This window comes from Abramis brama, assembly GCF_963993115.1.
Source record: "Abramis brama genome assembly, chromosome: 24".
In the NCBI taxonomy this organism is placed as follows: Eukaryota; Metazoa; Chordata; class Actinopteri; order Cypriniformes; family Leuciscidae; genus Abramis; species Abramis brama.
In genome coordinates this window covers 9,998,489-10,017,535 of record NC_139986.1, presented here as the reverse complement: position 1 = coordinate 10,017,535, position 19,047 = coordinate 9,998,489, and the positions used below count along the sequence as shown (strand labels likewise).

Here is a 19,047-nt window from a genome sequence, read left to right as displayed (position 1 = left end):
CTCCACCCCCTCCCTTCTGGGCTCCTTCCAAAGCCACGCCCCCAAAACACATGAACGCGCGACGCCGACCGCTGAGCTGAAGACGCATTATTTACCTGAGACGAGCGGAGAGGAAGGAGCGCAGTGCATGTAGTGACATCATGTCAGAATCACATGTAATAAAAAAAATCTAACTTTATCATTATGAAGATAAACAAATAAGCTAGCATATTGATATTGGTAAAGTTTAAAATATATATTTTTTGATTCGCTAACGAGCTAGTTATCTATAAGGCAAAGCTAAAAACAGGTTGCATGATACACGTTTTTCCATTACCATCATTTACACTGTGATGAAGATGAATTTCGTGTAAGATTCATAACATATATGGTGTTCTGCATGTAAGAGTTTCCATGATGAAAGCATTGTTGACTCTGATGAGGACTACACTCCAGAGACAAGTACCGCATCGTCAGCTCGAGGACAGGTCCGGGGTCGAGGGCGAAGCAGAGGAGGTCGTGCAAGAGGCCGTGCAACTAGGGTCCGAGGATATTGACACGCGTTTTATTCAAAGACTTTTTGTTCATTACCTTTTCTAGTACTGTCTTCCTTTTTTGCCTTGTTTGCCTTCGCTAACTGCATATGCCGGTAATGTGAATTTTTGATTGCTCTTTCTCTGCCATTGTTTTGCTATTCCTAGGTTCCGTGCCTCTTGAATTCCTCAAATCAAACGGGTGCACGCGCATATGGGCAGATCCTGTGTGGCAAAAGGGTGGTTGCCATGGTTGCGAGAGAGTGACAGTCGCCTAAGCCAATCCTTTGTTTCGTCCCGAATGGAAATAATGAGCTGTGTTTAATACAGATTAAACGGTCTAGAGTCACTCGATTTTTATACTCTTTTTATCAGAGTACTTACATTTTAATTATGCATTGATATATATAAAAAGTTTAAACAAATTTGGAAAAAAGTTTTTTATAACAATCCTACCTACACTACCTTTAAGCCAACTAATATGATGTATATTCTTTTGGTTTATCTACTAATACATTTAAAAATTACAAATGCAGTGAAAATTCAGATATTGGTTACGGTATCGGTATCGGCAATTACCAAAAATCAAAGTATCGGTATCGGACTCATTCTGCAAAAAGTGGTATCGGGACATCCCTAAATGTCATACTTTGATCCAGCCAAAGACACAGAGCTTGTGGTAGATGCCAGTCCAGTCGGCCTAGGCGCCATTCTCTACCAAAAGAATGGGAAAGGAGAGAGGCACACCATAGCATACGCCAGCCGTGCTCTCAGCGACGTAGAAAGACGCTACTCACAAACGGAAAAAGAAGCATTGGCCATTGTGTGGAGTTGTGAACATTTCCACTTGTACCTGTATGGCAACCCTTTCATCCTTGTCACTGACCATAAAGCCCTAGAGGTCATATGGAACAACCCACATTCAAAACCACCTGCAAGGATCGAGAGATGGGGACTGAGACTACAGCCCTACAACTTCAGGGTAGAATACAGGAAAGGTGCGGACAACCCTGCTGACTACATCTCCCATCACCCCATCCCGATGCAGAAAAGCACAAGAGCGGTGAAAGTAGCAGAGGAGTATATCAACTTTGTGGCTGAGCATGCCACACCCAAAGCTATGACTCCCACTGAGATAAAAGATGAAACACTAAAAGACCCAATCCTGCAAAAGGTCAGTACCCATATCAGAGACAACACATGGCACAGAATCACAGGCGACACACAACATGCTGCAACACTGAAAAAGTACAGACAGATTAGTGAGGAGTTCTATCCTGCAATCATCCTGCAGAACCCATCATCCTGCAAGGTCCCTGCACCTGCATCCCTGCATCCCTCGAGCACAGAGTATTACAGCTGGCCCATGAAGGACACCAGGGCATTCTAAAGACAAAGACATTGCTCAGGTCAAAGGTCTGGTTTCGTAACATAGACCAGAAAGCAGAACTGACTGTCAAGAACTGTTTAGCATGTCAAGGCAGCACGCCTATTACACAGTCAAAACCTCTGAAAATCTTGCCAGAAGCCCCCTGGCATAACATTAGTACAGATTTCTATGGCCCACTTCCGACTGGAGAGTATCTATTAGTCATCATAAACCGTCAACTGTTAGATGTCTGTCAAACCCACGATCGCAGCGATTTCCTCAGGACCAAAGAAATTCTGAGCACTCACGTTAACTCATAAGTCAGCTGGAATCATCCTCATCTGAAACTGCCACGAATCCTCACGCTGACGACTCGCCAACTAAACACACAATCCATCCGAGCAAGATAGACACTGTTCAGTCTCTATAAATAGTCCATTCGCTGTATTAGTAAATGGAGGCTGGAAAATAATTCTTACCCATCTCTGTAGTATAAGTTTCTGTTCTCGTTTTGACAACACACTAACTACATAAACTATTGCAACACATTATAGCATTAATTACACTATATTTTTTGTGAAACAATATCATACCAGATGATCGCACGCTCTTCGCTCTCGTGCTCTCCTCATTCTTCCTCGTTCAACTTTGCCCTCAATTCTTCCCGCCCCCTTCACCTTAATCTAGAGCACTGATTGGACAGCTAACATGTGAATACGATTGGTTTAACAATAGAAATGTCAAAATACAAAAATAATAAAAATAATAAAGATCCCATCAACTTAGGAAACATAGAACTTATCCACAACCATATACATTTATAACATGCACATAATATGTATTTATAAAAAATTAAATATTGTAAATTATTACACTGGGTTACACTTCCTACCAAGGTACAAAGCTTACAATATCCATTAAGACTTCTTTTGAGATTTTACTATCAAAGTCTTCCCAATCTAAAGGCTTAATATCGATGTTTTATAATTTGTTAGAGTCATACTCTAAAGAATCTTCAGAATACAAATTGTTCTTCTGGAGAGAAGATTTAAAAATGAACATTTCCTTAGATATATGGGAAAATATATGTATGGATGCTCAATCACAAACTATTAACAGTAATCTCAAATTAATACAGTACAACTGGATTATGAGAACATATTTTACTCCAGTTAGGTTAAATAAAATAAATCAGAATTTTCCAGACACATGCATTAAATGCTCAACTGATAAAGGCACACTGTTGCACTGCATGTGGAATTGTCCTAAGGTGCAGAAGTTTTGGAAAGTGGTAATTTTACTCATTTCTCAGATGGTATCTGTCAATCTCCCAATGAGACCAGAAATTTTTATTTTGGGGATTTTTCCTGAGAATATTGTACACTGTAGCAGCACTCGTAGATTCATTGACGTGTATACTTCAAGCGAAGCATCTAATAGCTATGTATTGGAAGAAAGTGGAAAAGCCACCTATTGTACAGTGGATCAATAATATGTCCTTTTGTTCGTCGATGGAAAAGATTACATATATTTTGAAAGCTAAATTGTCTTTTTTAAGACTATTTGGAAACCCTTTATATCCTTTATTTCAAATTCAGATTTTAGTAATATAATGAATGAAGTAGAAAGAGATAAGATACCGAGAACCGGCGACAAAGGGCAGCCCTGCCGGAGTCCAACATGCACCGGGAACAAGTCTGACTTACCGCCGGCAATGCGAACCAAGCTCCTGCTCCGGTCGTACAGGGACCGGATAGCCCTTAGCAAAGGGCCCCGAACCCCATACTCCCAGAGCACCCTCCACAAGATGCCGCGAGGGACACAGTCGAATGCCTTCTCCAAATCCACAAAGCACATGTGGATTGGTTGGGCAAACTCCCATGAGCCCTCCAGCACCCTGTAGAGGGTATTGTCACAGTGTCTGGTTGTGTTTCCCCGGGTACCCACTAGATGTCCTCCTTACCCCCACGGTGTCTTGCACTAGGAACTTCATCTCCCACAATTCTGTCTGTGATTAGCACCCAGGTGTCTGTATTTTGTATCACCAGCTGTCTCTTGTTATCCCCTTGTCATTCATGTATATAAGCCCTGTTTGTCTTGTGTTCTTTGTGAATCAATGTTTAACGTTACACCGCGTCTGTTGCCTGAGTTTTTGCCCTGCCTTGTCTGTTTCTTGTTTTTGTTATTTGCCTACCTGGATTCTGACCTTTGCCTGTTTTGGATTTCGCTTTTTGGATTACCCTTTTGATATTAAACACCTCACTTTGCTGCACTTTGGATCCTGTGCTTATTACCTTGGCGGTCGTGACAGATTGATTCACCCTCTAGGATCCAAGCAGTATGAGCGCCCGCCGCAATTTCCCCGCTGCCAGAGGGGAACAAGGAGGACCATCAGCACCAGAACCCAGAATGAGCATTTTTGAATGCTTTGCACTGTGGGCTCCGATTATGGAGGAGAGAATGGCGGTCAACTCCCCTGAGCCACAGCGCAAGAACACCGGGCAAACCAAGTCGGTTAATGTTCCCCCCCGTGAACATTCTTTCGTGGGGACCCGCCTGGTAAAGTTTCGCGGTACCCGCGGAGGTCGCAGAGGAGGTGGAGGTGGGCGGGAGGAGATCCCGTTCCATTACCCGTTCTGGCCGCACATCGATCCAGAGGTTTCCCCGCAGCGGGCTCCACCTAGTCCAGAGCCGTCCACTCACCATCAGAGACGGCGGAGGAGGAGGAAACCTCTCGGCCTCGACCACGGGTCCGAGATGATGCCCGTACAGCCTGCTGTCACGCCAGAGACTGTTCACGTCACGTCTGCCCAGCCAGAGACGGTTCACGTCACGTCTGCCCAGCCAGAGACGGTTCACGTCACGTCTGCCCAGCCAGAGACTGTTCACGTCACGTCTGCCCAGCCAGAGACGGTTCACGTCACGTCTGCCCAGCCAGAGACGGTTCACGTCACGTCTGCCCAGCCAGAGACGGTTCACGTCACGTCTGCCCAGCCAGAGACGGTTCACGTCACGTCTGCCCAGCCAGAGACGGTTCACGTCACGTCTGCCCAGCCAGAGACTGTTCACGTCACGTCTGCCCAGCCAGAGACTGTTCACGTCACGTCTGCCCAGCCAGAGACTGTTCACGTCACGTCTGCCCAGCCAGAGACTGTTCACGTCACGTCTGCTGAGCCGGTGTCTTCGGACAAGATGGCCGCCGCCGAAAGTGTTCCCGTCACGTTTACCGAGCCGGTGTCCATGGACAAGATGGCCGTACAGCCTGTGTCTGAGCCGGTGATGTCTGTTCCTGAGCCCTCAGTGACCGCGACACTGGCCATTATGGCCACAGCCATGTGGTGTGTGTGGGCTACGCACACACTTGAGCCGGTGGTGTCTGTTCCCGAGCCGGTGGTGTCTGTTCCTGAGCCGGTGACATCTATTCCTGAGCCCTCAGTGACCGCGACACTGGCCATTATGGCCACAGCCATGTGGTGTGTGTGGGCTACGCACACACTTGGACCGGTGGTGTCTGTTCCTGAGCCGGAGCCGGAGCCAGTGTCTGTGTCTGTGTCTGTTCCAGTTCCTGAGCCGGAGTCTGTGTCTGTTCCTGAACCTGAGTCGGTGGGGCCAGTTCCAGTGCCAGTTCCGGTGGTGCCAGTTCCAGTGCCTGAGCCGGTGGTGCCAGTTCCAGGGCCAGTTCCGGTGGGGCCAGTTCCGGTGGTGCCAGTTCCGGTGGTGCCAGTTCCGGTGGTGCCAGTTCCGGTGGTGCCAGTTCCAGTGGTGCCAGTTCCAGTGGTGCCAGTTCCAGTGGTGCCAGTGCCAGTTCCGGTGATGCCAGTTCCAGTGCCTGAGTCGATGGTGCCAGTTACTGTTTCTGAGTCGGTGGTGCCAGTTCCTGTTTCTGAGTCAGTGGTGCCAGTTCCTGTTTCTGAGTCGGTGGTGCCAGTTCCAGTTCCTGAGCCGGTGGTGTCTGTTCCGGTGCCATGGCCGCCCGAGGGAAAGTCTCCGCCCTGGCCGCCCGAGGGGTCTTCACCGCCCTGGCCGCCCGAGGGGTCTTCACCGCCCTGGCCGCCCGAGGGGTCTTCACCGCCCTGGCCGCCCGAGGGGTCTTCACCGCCCTGGCCGCCCGAGGGGTCTTCACCGCCCTGGCCGCCCGAGGGGTCTTCACCGCCCTGGCCGCCCGAGGGGTCTTCACCGCCCTGGCCGCCCGAGGGGTCTTCACCGCCGTGGCCGCCCGAGGGGTCTTCACCGCCGTGGCCGCCCGAGGGGTCTTCACCGCCGTGGCCGCCCGAGGGGTCTTCACCGCCGTGGCCGCCCAATGGACTGTTCGCTTTGCCCCGACCACCCGATGGACTGTTCGCTTTGCCCCGACCACCCGATGGATTGTTCGCTTGGCCCCGGCCACCTGAGAGACTTTTGGTTTTCCCCTGTTTCCCCATCCTATTGTCCATGTTTCCCTGGCCCCTGTCTTATCCTAGTTCCCCCGTGTTTGTTCCCCTGCATGGACCTGGTCCCCCGTCCCTCCCCTGGATCCTCCACCGTGTTACCTCCCTCCTGATCTCTTGGTTTGTTCTGTGTTCCGTCTTGGAGTGTCTGGGAGCCACTCCGTAGAGAGGGGGTCATGTCACAGTGTCTGGTTGTGTTTCCCCGGGTACCCACTAGATGTCCTCCTTACCCCCACGGTGTCTTGCACTAGGAACTTCATCTCCCACAATTCTGTCTGTGATTAGCACCCAGGTGTCTGTATTTTGTATCACCAGCTGTCTCTTGTTATCCCCTTGTCATTCATGTATATAAGCCCTGTTTGTCTTGTGTTCTTTGTGAATCAATGTTTAACGTTACACCGCGTCTGTTGCCTGAGTTTTTGCCCTGCCTTGTCTGTTTCTTGTTTTTGTTATTTGCCTACCTGGATTCTGACCTTTGCCTGTTTTGGATTTCGCTTTTTGGATTACCCTTTTGATATTAAACACCTCACTTTGCTGCACTTTGGATCCTGTGCTTATTACCTTGGCGGTCGTGACAGGTATAGAGCTGGTCCAGTGTTCCACGACTGGGACGAAAACCACACTGTTCCTCCTGAATCCGAGGTTCTACTATCGGCCGGATTCTCCTCTCCAGTACCCTGGCATAGACTTTCCCAGGGAGGCTGAGAAGTGTGATCCCCCTATAGTTGGAGCACACCCTCCGGTCCCCCTTCTTGAAAAGAGGGACCACCACCCCGGTCTGCCAGTCCAAAGGCACTGTCCCCGACCGCCACGCGATGCTGCAGAGGCGTGTCAGCCAAGACAGCCCCACAACATCCAGAGACTTGAGATTCAGGAGGAACAGTGTGGTTTTCGTCCCAGTCGTGGAACACTGGACCAGCTCTATACCCTCTACAGGGTGCTGGAGGGCTCATGGGAGTTTGCCCAACCAATCCACATGTGCTTTGTCAATGGAAGACGTGACGGCGGGATTGAGGAGATCCTCGAAGTATTCCTTCCACCGTCCGGTGATATCCCCAGTCGAGTTCAACAGCTGCCCACCTCCACTGTAAACAGCGTTGGTAGGGCACTGCTTCCCCCTCCTGAGGCGCCGGACGGTTTGCCAGAATCTCTTCGAGGCCGACCGATAGTCCTTCTCCATGGCCTCACCGAACTCCTCCCAGGCCCGAGTTTTTGCCTCCACAACCACCCGGGCTGCAGTCCGCTTGGCCCGTCGGTACCCATCAGCTGCCTCAGGAGTCCCACAAGCCAGCCAGGCCCGATAGGACTCCTTCTTCAGCTTGACGGCATCCCTTACTTCCGGTGTCCACCACCGGGTTCGGGGATTGCCGCCTCGACAGGCACCGGAGACCTTACGGCCACAGCTCCGAGTGGCCGCGTTGACAATGGAGGTGGAGAACATGGTCCACTCGGACTCAATATCTCCAGACTCCCTCGGGATCTGGTCGAAGCTCTGCCGGAGGTGGGAGTTGAAGATCTCTCTGACAGGAGATTCGGCCAAACATTCCCAACAGACCCTCACAGTACGTTTGGGTCTGCCGAGTCTGTCCAGCTTCCTCCCCTGCCATCGGATCCAACTCACCACCAGGTGGTGATCAGTTGACAGCTCCGCCCCTCTCTTCACCCGAGTGTCCAAGACATATGGCTGGAGGTCGGATGAAACGACCACAAAGTCGATCATCGACCTCCGGCCTAGGGTGTCCTGGTGCCATGTGCACTGATGGACACCCTTATGCTTGAACATGGTGTTCGTTATGGACAAGCTGTAACTAGCACAGAAGTCCAATAACAGAACACCACTCGGGTTCAGATCAGGGGGGCCGTTCCTCCCAATCACGCCCCTCCAGGTGTCACTGTCCCCAGTCGTAGCACTTTCCAGCACCCCTCCCAGAGACTCCAAGAAGGCCGGGTACTCTGCACTGCCGTTCGGCCCGTAGGCACAAACGACAGTGAGAGACCTATCCCCGACCCGAAGGCGCAGGGAAGCGACCCTCTCGTTCACCGGGGTAAACTCCAACACATGGCGGCTGAGCTGGGGGGCTATAAGCAAACCCACACCAGCCCGCCGCCTCTCACCATGGGCAACTCCAGAGTGGTGAAGAGTCCATCCTCTCTTGAGGAGTGTGGTTCCAGAGCCCAAGCCGTGCGTAGAGGTGATCCCAACTATCTCTAGTCGGAATCTCTGAACCTCACGCACAACCTCAGGCTCCTTCCCCGCCAGAGAGGTGATGTTCCATGTCCCTAGAGCTAGATTCCGCGTCCAGGGATCGGGTTGTCTAGGCCCCCGCCTTCGACTGCCGCCCGATCCACTTAGCACCGGCCCCTTACGGTCCCTCCTGCAGGTGGTGGGTCCACGGGAGGGTGGCCCCACGTCGCTCCTTCGGGCTGAGCCCGGCCGGACCCCATGGGGGGAGGCCCGACCACCAGGCGCTCGCATACAAGCCCCAACCCCGGGCCTGGCTCCAGGGTGGGGCCCCGGCTGCGCCATACCGGGCGACGTCACGGTCCTCGAATTTATAGTCGTCATAAGGGTTTTTGAACCGCTCTTAGTCTGACCCGTCACCTAGGACCTGTTTGCCTTGGGAGACCCTACCAGGGGCATATAGCCCCAGACAACATAGCTCCTAGGGTCATTCGGGTACTCAAACCCCTCCACCACGGTAAGGTGGCAGTTCAAGGAGGGGATAAACAAAGTATTTAAAAAAACAAAAAACAAAAAAAACACATAAAAGCGACTCTGCATCTTTTGCATGGGTCATTAGTGTACAGCGCCCTGGAAATGAATACAATAGTGCTGTGTTGTCCGTACAAATGAGAACATGGCAGTGTTGCACTTGGGGTGGAAGTAATCCAATACCAAATTAACCCTCTGAGGTCTGAGCTGTTTTCTGGGCCCTGGAGGTGTTCTGACATGCTCTGACATTTCTGGTTATTTCTGTTACTTGTGACATTTTCATGGCTAAAGTCTAATTACACTGTATTCAGCACAAACTCTGCTACAATAATATATCAGCAGCATGTATGTAAAAGTTTGTAGTTTTGAGATAATGACATTTATGCGTGGTTTTTGAAAATACAAAAAAAAATTCTCACTGAAATAAGGCCATGAAACCCATACTGATTATTTCTTCACAAGACTTTTGAAAATTGTATGACGTAGCCTAGAATATTTGCTGCAAAACTATGTGAAAATCACCCTGACTGCTCATTCAGATAAGACAATATATTGATTTAAAAATTTTACGACGTGTTTTGTGTGAAAAAGCCTTATGCGAGAGCTCATTAATATGTAAGCTTTTCTCACCTGAGAAAGACAAAGAACCTCCCCTAACGGCCCTATTAGGAGCTATCAGGCCCCTATCATTCTGAGCAACCTTGCACAATACTGTAAATGAGGAGATTTAAAAAAGAATGGCTTTTAAATTGTTTGGATTTATTTACAACACAACATAATCCAAAGATACACAACAAATGCCAAAAAAGCACTTCAAAGACAGAGACCTTTGTGTCATTCCTAAAAACATTGTACATACCTTTCATTTCCAAGATTTTCATTTTACCATGTTCACGTACTGAGACTCATGTGAATGTTGAAGTCCTCAGTGGCATCTGGGACCTGAAAAAAAAAAAAGTGAACATACTGATATCAAGAGAAAGGCCTGCACGATTTTGGAAATAAATATTAGATTTTTCTGGTTAAAATTGCTTTTTAAAATTCCTTTTTAAAATTCACAGAATACACACACACACACACACACACACACGTTTCCAACGATATATAATATAATGAACACCAGGTTTGTTGTGCCTTGTAGGCATAAGGTATATGCGCAGTGCGGATAAAATAATAATAACAATAAATAACCTATAGCAGCCTATAAATCTTCCAAAAGATTTCAGTAACAACTAAGCTAGTGAAAAATATATTGATTATCATGTTACTTCAAATGTTTCCATCCGTTATGATGATATGAAATGAGATAATAATAAAAACATGAAGCCGTTTGGTGCGTTTTGCTTTCATCCAAAATATGATACATTCAAACGCGATCGCTTGCAAAATATGATACATTCAAACGCGATCGCTTGCAAAATATGATACATTCAAACGCGATCACTCTCAAATATAAAACATTATGGTTACCATAAACATATCTATGTTTGAGCAGATATCCACAAACACAGTAAACACGGGTCTAAATATTATAATATTCCCCATATATCTAGCAACAGCTGCAACGTGACATTTATGCAACAATAACAAACTAGGCTATGTAAGAATTTCTTACCTTATCTTTCTTGTCTTCAAATCGCGTTCTTCTTCTTCTGAGGTAGCCTAAATCCAATGTAAGCTCAGGCACGTCTTTCAAACTCGACGAAAAGTGAAGTGAAGTGTTTTGTTGTTGAGGTAACGAGCGCGTTCGCTTCCATGTGGAGATTTGCATGTGAATATCTTTTGCGCGAGTAGGCGTGGCCAAATTAACTGTAATGAGCAAGCGTTTGAGAAGCTGGACATCTTGTTGGTTTTATACAAATTACTTAAACAGAGAATATTTGTTTTCGTTTTGAATCCGATCATTTAAAAGTACACACTTAAATGTTTATAAAGGTATATGGCTCATAAATGTGTGACAAGTATTCGCTGAGTTTTGTTTCAGTTTATAGACGTGCTCAAGAAAAAAAAGTTCACCGCGACGGAGAGGCAGAAAGCACACCCTGTTTATTTTCTTTATTTTACAAAAGCACAATGTTTTGATTTGATTGTAAGTGGACACATACAAAAGGAGAAATATCACAGATTCTTTTTTTATATTTCTTTTTTCTGTATGACCATAAATGATGGAGTAATTTAAGTTTATAGTGCTACAATGTGGAGAAAATCCGGCAAAACGCGTCGGCGCGTTTGTCGACCTCAGAGGGTTAACTGCTCTTAGTTCCAAGGCAGTTTATGTGTCACTCAGTTTGTAGATGGTGGCTTGAAGACAGTTCATCTGTCTGAAGGAAAAAAGATTCTGAGGCAATGCCGTTCATCGCCGCCTTAAATAACAGGAAGACCTGTCCCTATTTTGAGCGCTTGAATGTCATTGGCCATTGCTCTGCAATGGCGTTATTCAATCAGGCTTCAGTATTCTCAGAGAAAGGAGATTCCCCATAGTGTCAGCTACTGGCGCAATGTTGAGTGGACCAAACTCAAAAGGGAACACTCAGTAAGACGCAAATTCTACACAGTATTTACTACACAGGGCGTGGCAGAAAGCCAACAGCACTCAAAAAGACTCTCTTGTAATGTTTTTGCAGACATAATTGTTCATATGACTGTTTTAAATAGTGTAACTGCCACACATACAACATTACTACCATACTGACAATACTACCATTTAAAAAATACAGTGGCATTGGCAGTATTTTGAAGCTTCTATTTCAATGCTACCCAGATATCCTACCTCTCCTGGAAGTTCCTGGAGTCTCCCATATATTGATAGCGCCCTGACGCCTGCAAATTATATAAAATATTTTTGAAATTGAGTGACTGAGAGAGAGGTCCTGTTTCCATTTGGTATTAGGATGTATTTTTGGAGATCCAATCACAACTGGTCAGCCAAGATACATTACCGTTTAAATCTGGTGTAAACCTTGGCGCACAAATACAAACCCGAGTTACGTGGCTTACACAAAATTAATATAATATAATTCTGTTATTGTACTTTAAAATTATGCCAAACAATACTTAAATGCTGTACACAAACACTGTGACGTGCCATGTTTTTTTTTTCTACACGTGTTGCATACGTGTGCCAATACAATGTAAACAAACCCATTTTGGCATTGTTAATTGGAAATTCAAAGCTGGTGCTCTGAAAATCTGGCCTACCTCACAACTTTGCATTGTTTTAGGATTAGGGGTAGGGTTGTGGGTTAGTCCTACCTTACAAATCCTGATGGTATTTCCTGACAATATGTGCTACATACAGTATGGGCCGGGGTATTTGGAAAAAGGGCTTACTTGGCTGGCTTATGAAGCGCATTCAAACCAAGTTCTTAGCTCTGCATTCTCATTTACTGCATGAAACGTATACATGATATCAATGGTAATGCAATTATATACAATTAGCAATAGCTAACATTACATTTTTTCCCTTGTATCTTTTCTAAACAGGACACTGACAATTCTGCAGTGTATGAAGAATCCCAGATGGGCAACCAGTCAAAGATGTTTCAACAACCTCTTCTAATGTATAAACATACACTTGAAAAAATATCAGTATGTATTACAGCAGTTAGAATTTTGGGGAAAATGTATTTCATCATTCATCAATTAGATTATAGATAGTTCTGTTCCTGGATACCGATTGGCCAAAACTATGTAATAAATTGAAGTGCTATGCAAAATAAAATGTAATAAAATGAAGTGCTATGAGTCTCAAGATGGCAAAATGTAGTGAGGCAGGTGCTCCCTTTCTGCCACTTAATCAACTTAAATCAGTATAAATTGAACAGAATTGAACAGCACAATGCTTATAAACAAGATATGATAAAGTTTAAATGGTTGGTCATAGTAACCTACGTCACTACTGATAATTACAGTACAATGTGGCCCAGTCGGGATGTATTGGGGCCGTCTATGTGGAGTTAGAGGCTGTTTACATCAACGCCAAAGAAGAATTATACATTTTATTATCTATAATAATGGACTTTTTCACAAAGGAGTAAATCAGCAAAATCGGCATATAAAACGACAAAAAAAGAATGCGTGCTGGATATATCTTTTTATCTCTGCTGTTACTCTCATTAAATTTACATCTAAACCCCAGACAAACAACAGCCTGTTTGAGAGTTCCTGTGGCACATGGACTTGCTTATGGTACACTTTGCTTTGCTAGTGTGTTGCAGAGTAGTCTGGATTCTATAAAACTTCCAAAGACAGATATGAATAACCCAGATGCCTTGCTGTTGAAAAATATGTCAGCTGTGTCCCCTTTACAAGTTTTGATTCAGGTTGGATTCAAGCGTAGCCTAAATCCTGCGATAGTGAAACAGCATCAATTTAAACTCTTTAAAAATACAAAGTTCTGTCATGAAACTCTAGATGGCGCAGGCTAATAGGTCCTTAACTCAGCCTGATTGCAATCACATCATCATCTATAGGGCACAGCTGATTGGTTCCTGCAGTATCAGTAGCCAATGAGCTTACGTGCTCAACCTTCAAATACTTGGGTAGCATTTGCCTTAGCAGTGCAGCACACTTTCAGAAACCCTCCACCTTCCCCAGCTCCACCTGTATAGATCTGCTATGGGTAAATCATGCACGCTATATTGTACTGCAGAAGCATGTCTTACTTGCTCATAGCAGCGTGTCTTGTATGTATAAGTCCTGTACTTGTTCTGCAGCAGCAGCAAAGCCAGCAATAACCTACAGCAGCAGGGTAGCAGATCTATTCCGCCAACATTGTCATAGTCAAGTCAAGTCAAGTCACATCTATTTATATAGCGCTTTTTACAATACAGATCATTTCAAAGCAGCTTTACAGAGATAACAGGAAAATATTTCAACAAACTTTGTTTCCAGAAGAAAATAGCATCACAGTCCAGCTTAAGTAAGTTCAGTGATGTTTCATTTTTGTTGTAAAAAAGTTATTAATTTAGTTCATTTATATATATAGCCGCTCTGGAGAAAACCGTGATGTCATCGTCCAGCTAAGTTCTCATATAATGGTGTCAATGCAGGCAGATCAATATTATTGTTGAATTTTAAATTAAATGTTAAATTAAATGTCCCCAACTAAGCAAGCCAAAAGCCAATGGCAACAAAGGTGAAAAAAGGTGACAAAGGCGAAAAAGGCGACAGTGGCAAAGGACCAATTGGATTGGAACAATCAGAATATTATCCAGTTCCATCTGGTTGAAGATCGGAGTCATCACGCGGTGTGTAGACAGGTTTGTTGAGGATCAGTGCCTTTGGCTGTCGATGAGGCCTTCACAGGGGAGAGTCTAGTTGACACAATCTCTGCTGACACTTCAGGGATAAGTTGTGGTCGTGTCTAGGCGCAAGTCCTCCATCTGATCTGGATACGGCCCGGATCCGGCTGACAACATCATGCTTTGTGGTCGTGTCTAGGCGCAGGTCCACCATCTGATCTGGATATGGCCCGGATCCAGCTGATTAGAGTAAACTTGGAATAAACAGAAAGACTAACCTTAGCATAGATGCCATTCTCCTTATGATGTAACGAGTACATTGGGTGTTATAGGAAGTGTTTCCGGTTCCGGCTGACCTAATTTATGCAGCCTAATCATTTAACTGATTTGAATAATAAGAATGTATTATTTTCTATGTGTATGCCAGGTTAAAGAGATGTGTTATTAGTCTAGATTTAAACTGACAGAGTGTGTCTGCTTCCCGGACAATATTAGGAAGACTGTTCCAGAGTTTTGGTGCTAAATAGGAAAAGGGTCTACCGGCAGCAGTTGATTTTGATATTCTAGGTATTATATGGTAGGTAATAGGTAATATTCTATTATCAACTGGCCAGAATTTTGAGATCACAATAGACGTGAAGGACTATAATGCGTTAAGAGCTTGCTCAAGTACTGTGGAGCTAAACCATTTAGTGCTTTGTAAGTAATCAGCAATATTTTAAAATGTATGTTTAATAGGGAGCCAATGCAGTGTTGACAGAACCGGGCTAATATGGTCAACTTCCTGGTTCTGGTAAGAACTCTAGCTGCTGCGTTTTGGACCAGCTGTAGTTTGTTTATTATGTGTGCAGGACAACCACCCATAAGAGCATTACAATAATCTAGCCTAGAGGTCATGAACGCATGAACTAACTGTTTTTTAAGATGGAAGAATGCTGTTTTACAGATACTAGAAACATGGCTTTCAAATGAAAGATTGGTATCAAAGAGCACACTTAGGTTCCTAACTGATGACGAATACTTGACAGAGCAGCCATCAAGTGTTAGGTTTTTGGTCCAATCATTAGAAACTCTGTTTTTTTTTGTTTTTTTTTAATTGAGTAGTAGGAAATTACTAGTCATCCAAATTTTTAAATCAGCTATGCATTCCATTAATTTTGTGAATTGGTAAGTTTTGTCAGGGCATGAAGAAATATAGAACTGAGTTTCATCAGCATAACAGTGAAAACTAATCCCATGCTTCCCAATGATATCTCCCAAGGGTAACATGTACAGAGTGAACAGCAACGGTCCTAGTACTGAGCCTTGTGGTACTCCATACTGAACTTGTGATCGATATGACATCTCTATCTTGCCAACATAATTTTCGAGTCTATTTAAAAGAATGTTGTGGTCAGTGGTATCAAATGCAGCACTAAGATCGACTAACACTAATAGAGATACAACCACAATCGGATGATAAGAGCAAATCATTTGTAACTCTAATGAGAGTAGTCTCAGTACTATGGTACGGTCTAAATCCTGACTGGAAATCCTTGCAGATTCCATTTCTTTCTAAAAAGGAGCATAGTTGTGAGGATACTGCCTTTTATAGTATCTTTGACAAAAAGGGTAGATTTGAGATCGGCCTGTAATTGATTAATTCTCTAGGATTAAGTTGCGTTTTTTTAACAAGCGGTTTAATAATAGCCAGCTTAAAAGTTTTAGGTACATATCCTAGTGACAAAGATGAATTAATGATAGTAAGGAGAGGATCTATGACCTCTGAAAGCATCTCTTTCAGTAGCTCAGTTGGAATAAGGTCTAACATACATGTTGTTGATTTAGATCAGTGGTTCTCAATTCCAGTCCTCGTGACCCACTGCTCTGCACATTTTGTATGTCTCTCTTATCTGACACACTCAGTTCAGTTCATGGAGTCTCTCCTAATGAGCTGATGATCTGGTTCAGGTGTGTTAAATAAGGGAGACATACAAAATGTGCAGAGCAGTGGGTCACGAGGACTGGAATTGAGAACCACTGATTTAGATGATTTAACAAGTTTAGACAATTATTCCTCTCCTATTGCAAGGAATGAATGGATTTTTTCCTCAGGGATATTACAATGCACTGCCTGATGCGATCCTGTAGTAGACGGTTGCATAGTTATAATTCTTTCTCTAAAAATATCAATCTTGTAAGTAAAGTAGTTCATAAAGTCATTACTGCTATGCTCTTTGGAAACTTCAGAAGTAGAAGCTTTATTTCTTGTTAATTTAGCCACTGTATCAAATAAATACCTAAGGTTGTATTTGTTCCCTTTCAGTCGAGAACGTCAGATGTAGTCGACGTCGACTGAATGGGGATCACGCTTAGGGAGCCTGTCTTCTTCGTACTACTATTTAATCAAGCCAATTCAACATTGGCGTGCGTGATTACACGATCCGCCCCGCAGCGCGAGTATAAACACGGAAGTGGACGCACGCACCAGTTGCCTTTCGCTTCGGAGCTGATCGGATGTCTCTGAAGAGTACTATTGTTTACACAACAAGCGAGTGTGTCGGTGTTCTTGTGGGAAGACCTCCCAGTGTTGGTGTTTCTACAGCGTGAGTGCAGCGGTGATCGCAAGCTTCTCAAGCTTTTAACTTCTGTTTTAACAGCATAAAATTTTGACGGTTGGTTAGAGGGCAAGAAGTGAGTGCTTCACTGTTTCAGTTCGCTGATTCGTTGATTCGTTTCTGGATGTATTAGTTCCCTGTCTCTCTCTGAAACGCATCACGTGTTTGGGCTTACAACATGCTGAAGCAGCTTTTGTGGACAGTTCATGTTCCCATTGCGGGAATATGACTGTCGTGGTGTTGAGGTCGAGACTCGCCTTCGTCCGCAAAGCGTGAGTCCCCATTACCACACCCCGCCTTCGGGTGCCGCGTGGGGTGGGTGATAGGAGGATAGTGTTGGATGTCTCGCCCGGTAACCATTCCCTGTGGGCTCCTCACTCCTCCCTTCCACCGCAGCCGGTGGAGTCCCCCGTGGAGCGTGCTGGTCCATCTGTAATGGGTGGACCGACCGTTTCACCCGGGGCTCCCCCAGTGGACAGGACGCTGATTGCAGCATCGGAGGGGGAGCTGGCCTCTGGAGATGATGACTCGACTGCGTTATCTCTCTCTGGAAGCGTAACGTTGCCCGAGCCAGATCCAGAACTGTCAGCTATGCTGAATTGGCCACCGAGGCTGTCGGGCTCGAGTGGAACCCTCCACCGTGTCCTGCTCAGTCTCGGTTGGATGATTGGTATCTCGGGGCGGGCCATGCTGGTTCTCAGCCCGCCGCCCCAGTGCCCTTCTTTCCCGAAGTGCATTGAGAACTTACTAGGTCGTGGACGGCACCTTTTACTGTCGAAAACTGCCTGAGTGGTTCTTCTCTCCTCGCTACCCTTGATGGAGAAGTGGAGCGGTGGAGCTCCCTCCAGTGGAGCGGTCTGTTGCGACACACCTCTGTCCAACGGTCGCTGCATCTGGAGGATCCTTGTCTCCCTTCGCAGGCCTGTGAGCTCACATCAGGTTTGACGGTCAGAGGTTCGTAGAAGAGGAAAGAGCTTCCCAACCGGTCGGGACCAGACTGTGACCATAAGACTCGGCTATGCGATTCATTATCGCTCGGCGCCCGCTCAAGTTCAGTGACAATCATCACACTAGGTGTTGAGCAGAAATGCTCCTGAAAGCTCAGTGATATTCATCACACCTAGTGTTGTGCAGTGCTCCTGTCTTGTGCATGCATGTCGCTATCCTACTGGCGGAGGACGCGATATAGCCACTCCAGCTGATATGAAGGCCAGTTTTTATAAACTCGTTCTTCATGTACCTAGTATGTGGTGGGTCGTGACCATCTTGGCCCTGTGTCACTTGAAACGGGCCCTTTCTCGAAAGCCTCCGTCCAAGTTGCTACACAGAGAGGCATTTTTCAGAATGCCCCACTCCCAAGCTTGGTCTGCAGCGTTTGACCTGAATGACATGTACTTCAGATCACTAGCCTTCCGCACCACAGGCTATCCTGCATGTTGCGTTTGAGGGCTCGAAGTACCAGTACAGAGTCCTACCCTTCGAGTGCTCCATAGCCAGTTGGGTCTTCAGGTCAACTGGGAGAGAGTAATCTCGCCCACAGGCTGAGTATCTCTTTTCCGGTACGGAGATGGACTCAGTCCAACATGCCTCTTCAAGAAGAGAGTGTGTCCGGTCGGTGCTATACAGAAGTGAGAAAGGGTCCCACTGAAAGAATTTTCAGAGGCCCCTGGGGCATATGGCAGACGCAGCCGTATGGCATGGTCGAGTCCCGAGGTGATCGTGGCAGAGTGGCATGCCCTGTGTGACAACAGATCACCCCGGCCTGCCATCAAACCCTCAGGCCCTGATCAGACCTTTCATTTCTCCGAGCCAACCGCTCCTAGAATGAGGTCCACTAGCACAGACTAAGGGGCCATGTATAAAGGCATGCTTTAACGGAGGCCTGGGCGACCTCCGACTGTATTGGCATTCATTGCCTCGAGTTGTTGCAGTTCACCTCGATTTGAGCCACTGCTGCTCAGCGAGCTGGTACTGGTCTGAAAAGACAGCATCGCGACCATTGCGCTAAGCTTCCCTCGCATGTCTCAACTCTCCCGTCACCTCCTCCCTGGAGTCAGAAGCTTCTGAGGTCGCCTCACTCCACTATTTCTTCCAGCTCAATCGTGCTGCCGCTGAGCCTCAGGACAGCCTATGGCCAGGGAGAGTGGAGACTCCATCCCCAGGTGGTCCAGCTGGGCAGGGACCAC

At 46.2% G+C, this 19,047-nt stretch overlaps 1 protein-coding gene across 1 annotated transcript in view; it reads left to right on the top strand.

Moving 5' to 3' along the window:
• LOC311075164 (ADP-ribosyl cyclase/cyclic ADP-ribose hydrolase 1) overlaps positions 1–12,691 on the top strand; it is a gene marked incomplete at its 5' end in the record, with an annotated part of 174,732 nt that extends 162,041 nt beyond the window's left edge. Inside the window, one exon of the mRNA XM_084102362.1 lies at positions 12,505–12,691. Coding sequence (XP_083958488.1) covers positions 12,505–12,580 — 76 coding nt within the window. The 3' untranslated portion in view covers positions 12,581–12,691. The remainder of the gene's footprint in view (positions 1–12,504) is intronic.
• Between the last annotated feature and the right edge of the window lie 6,356 nt (positions 12,692–19,047).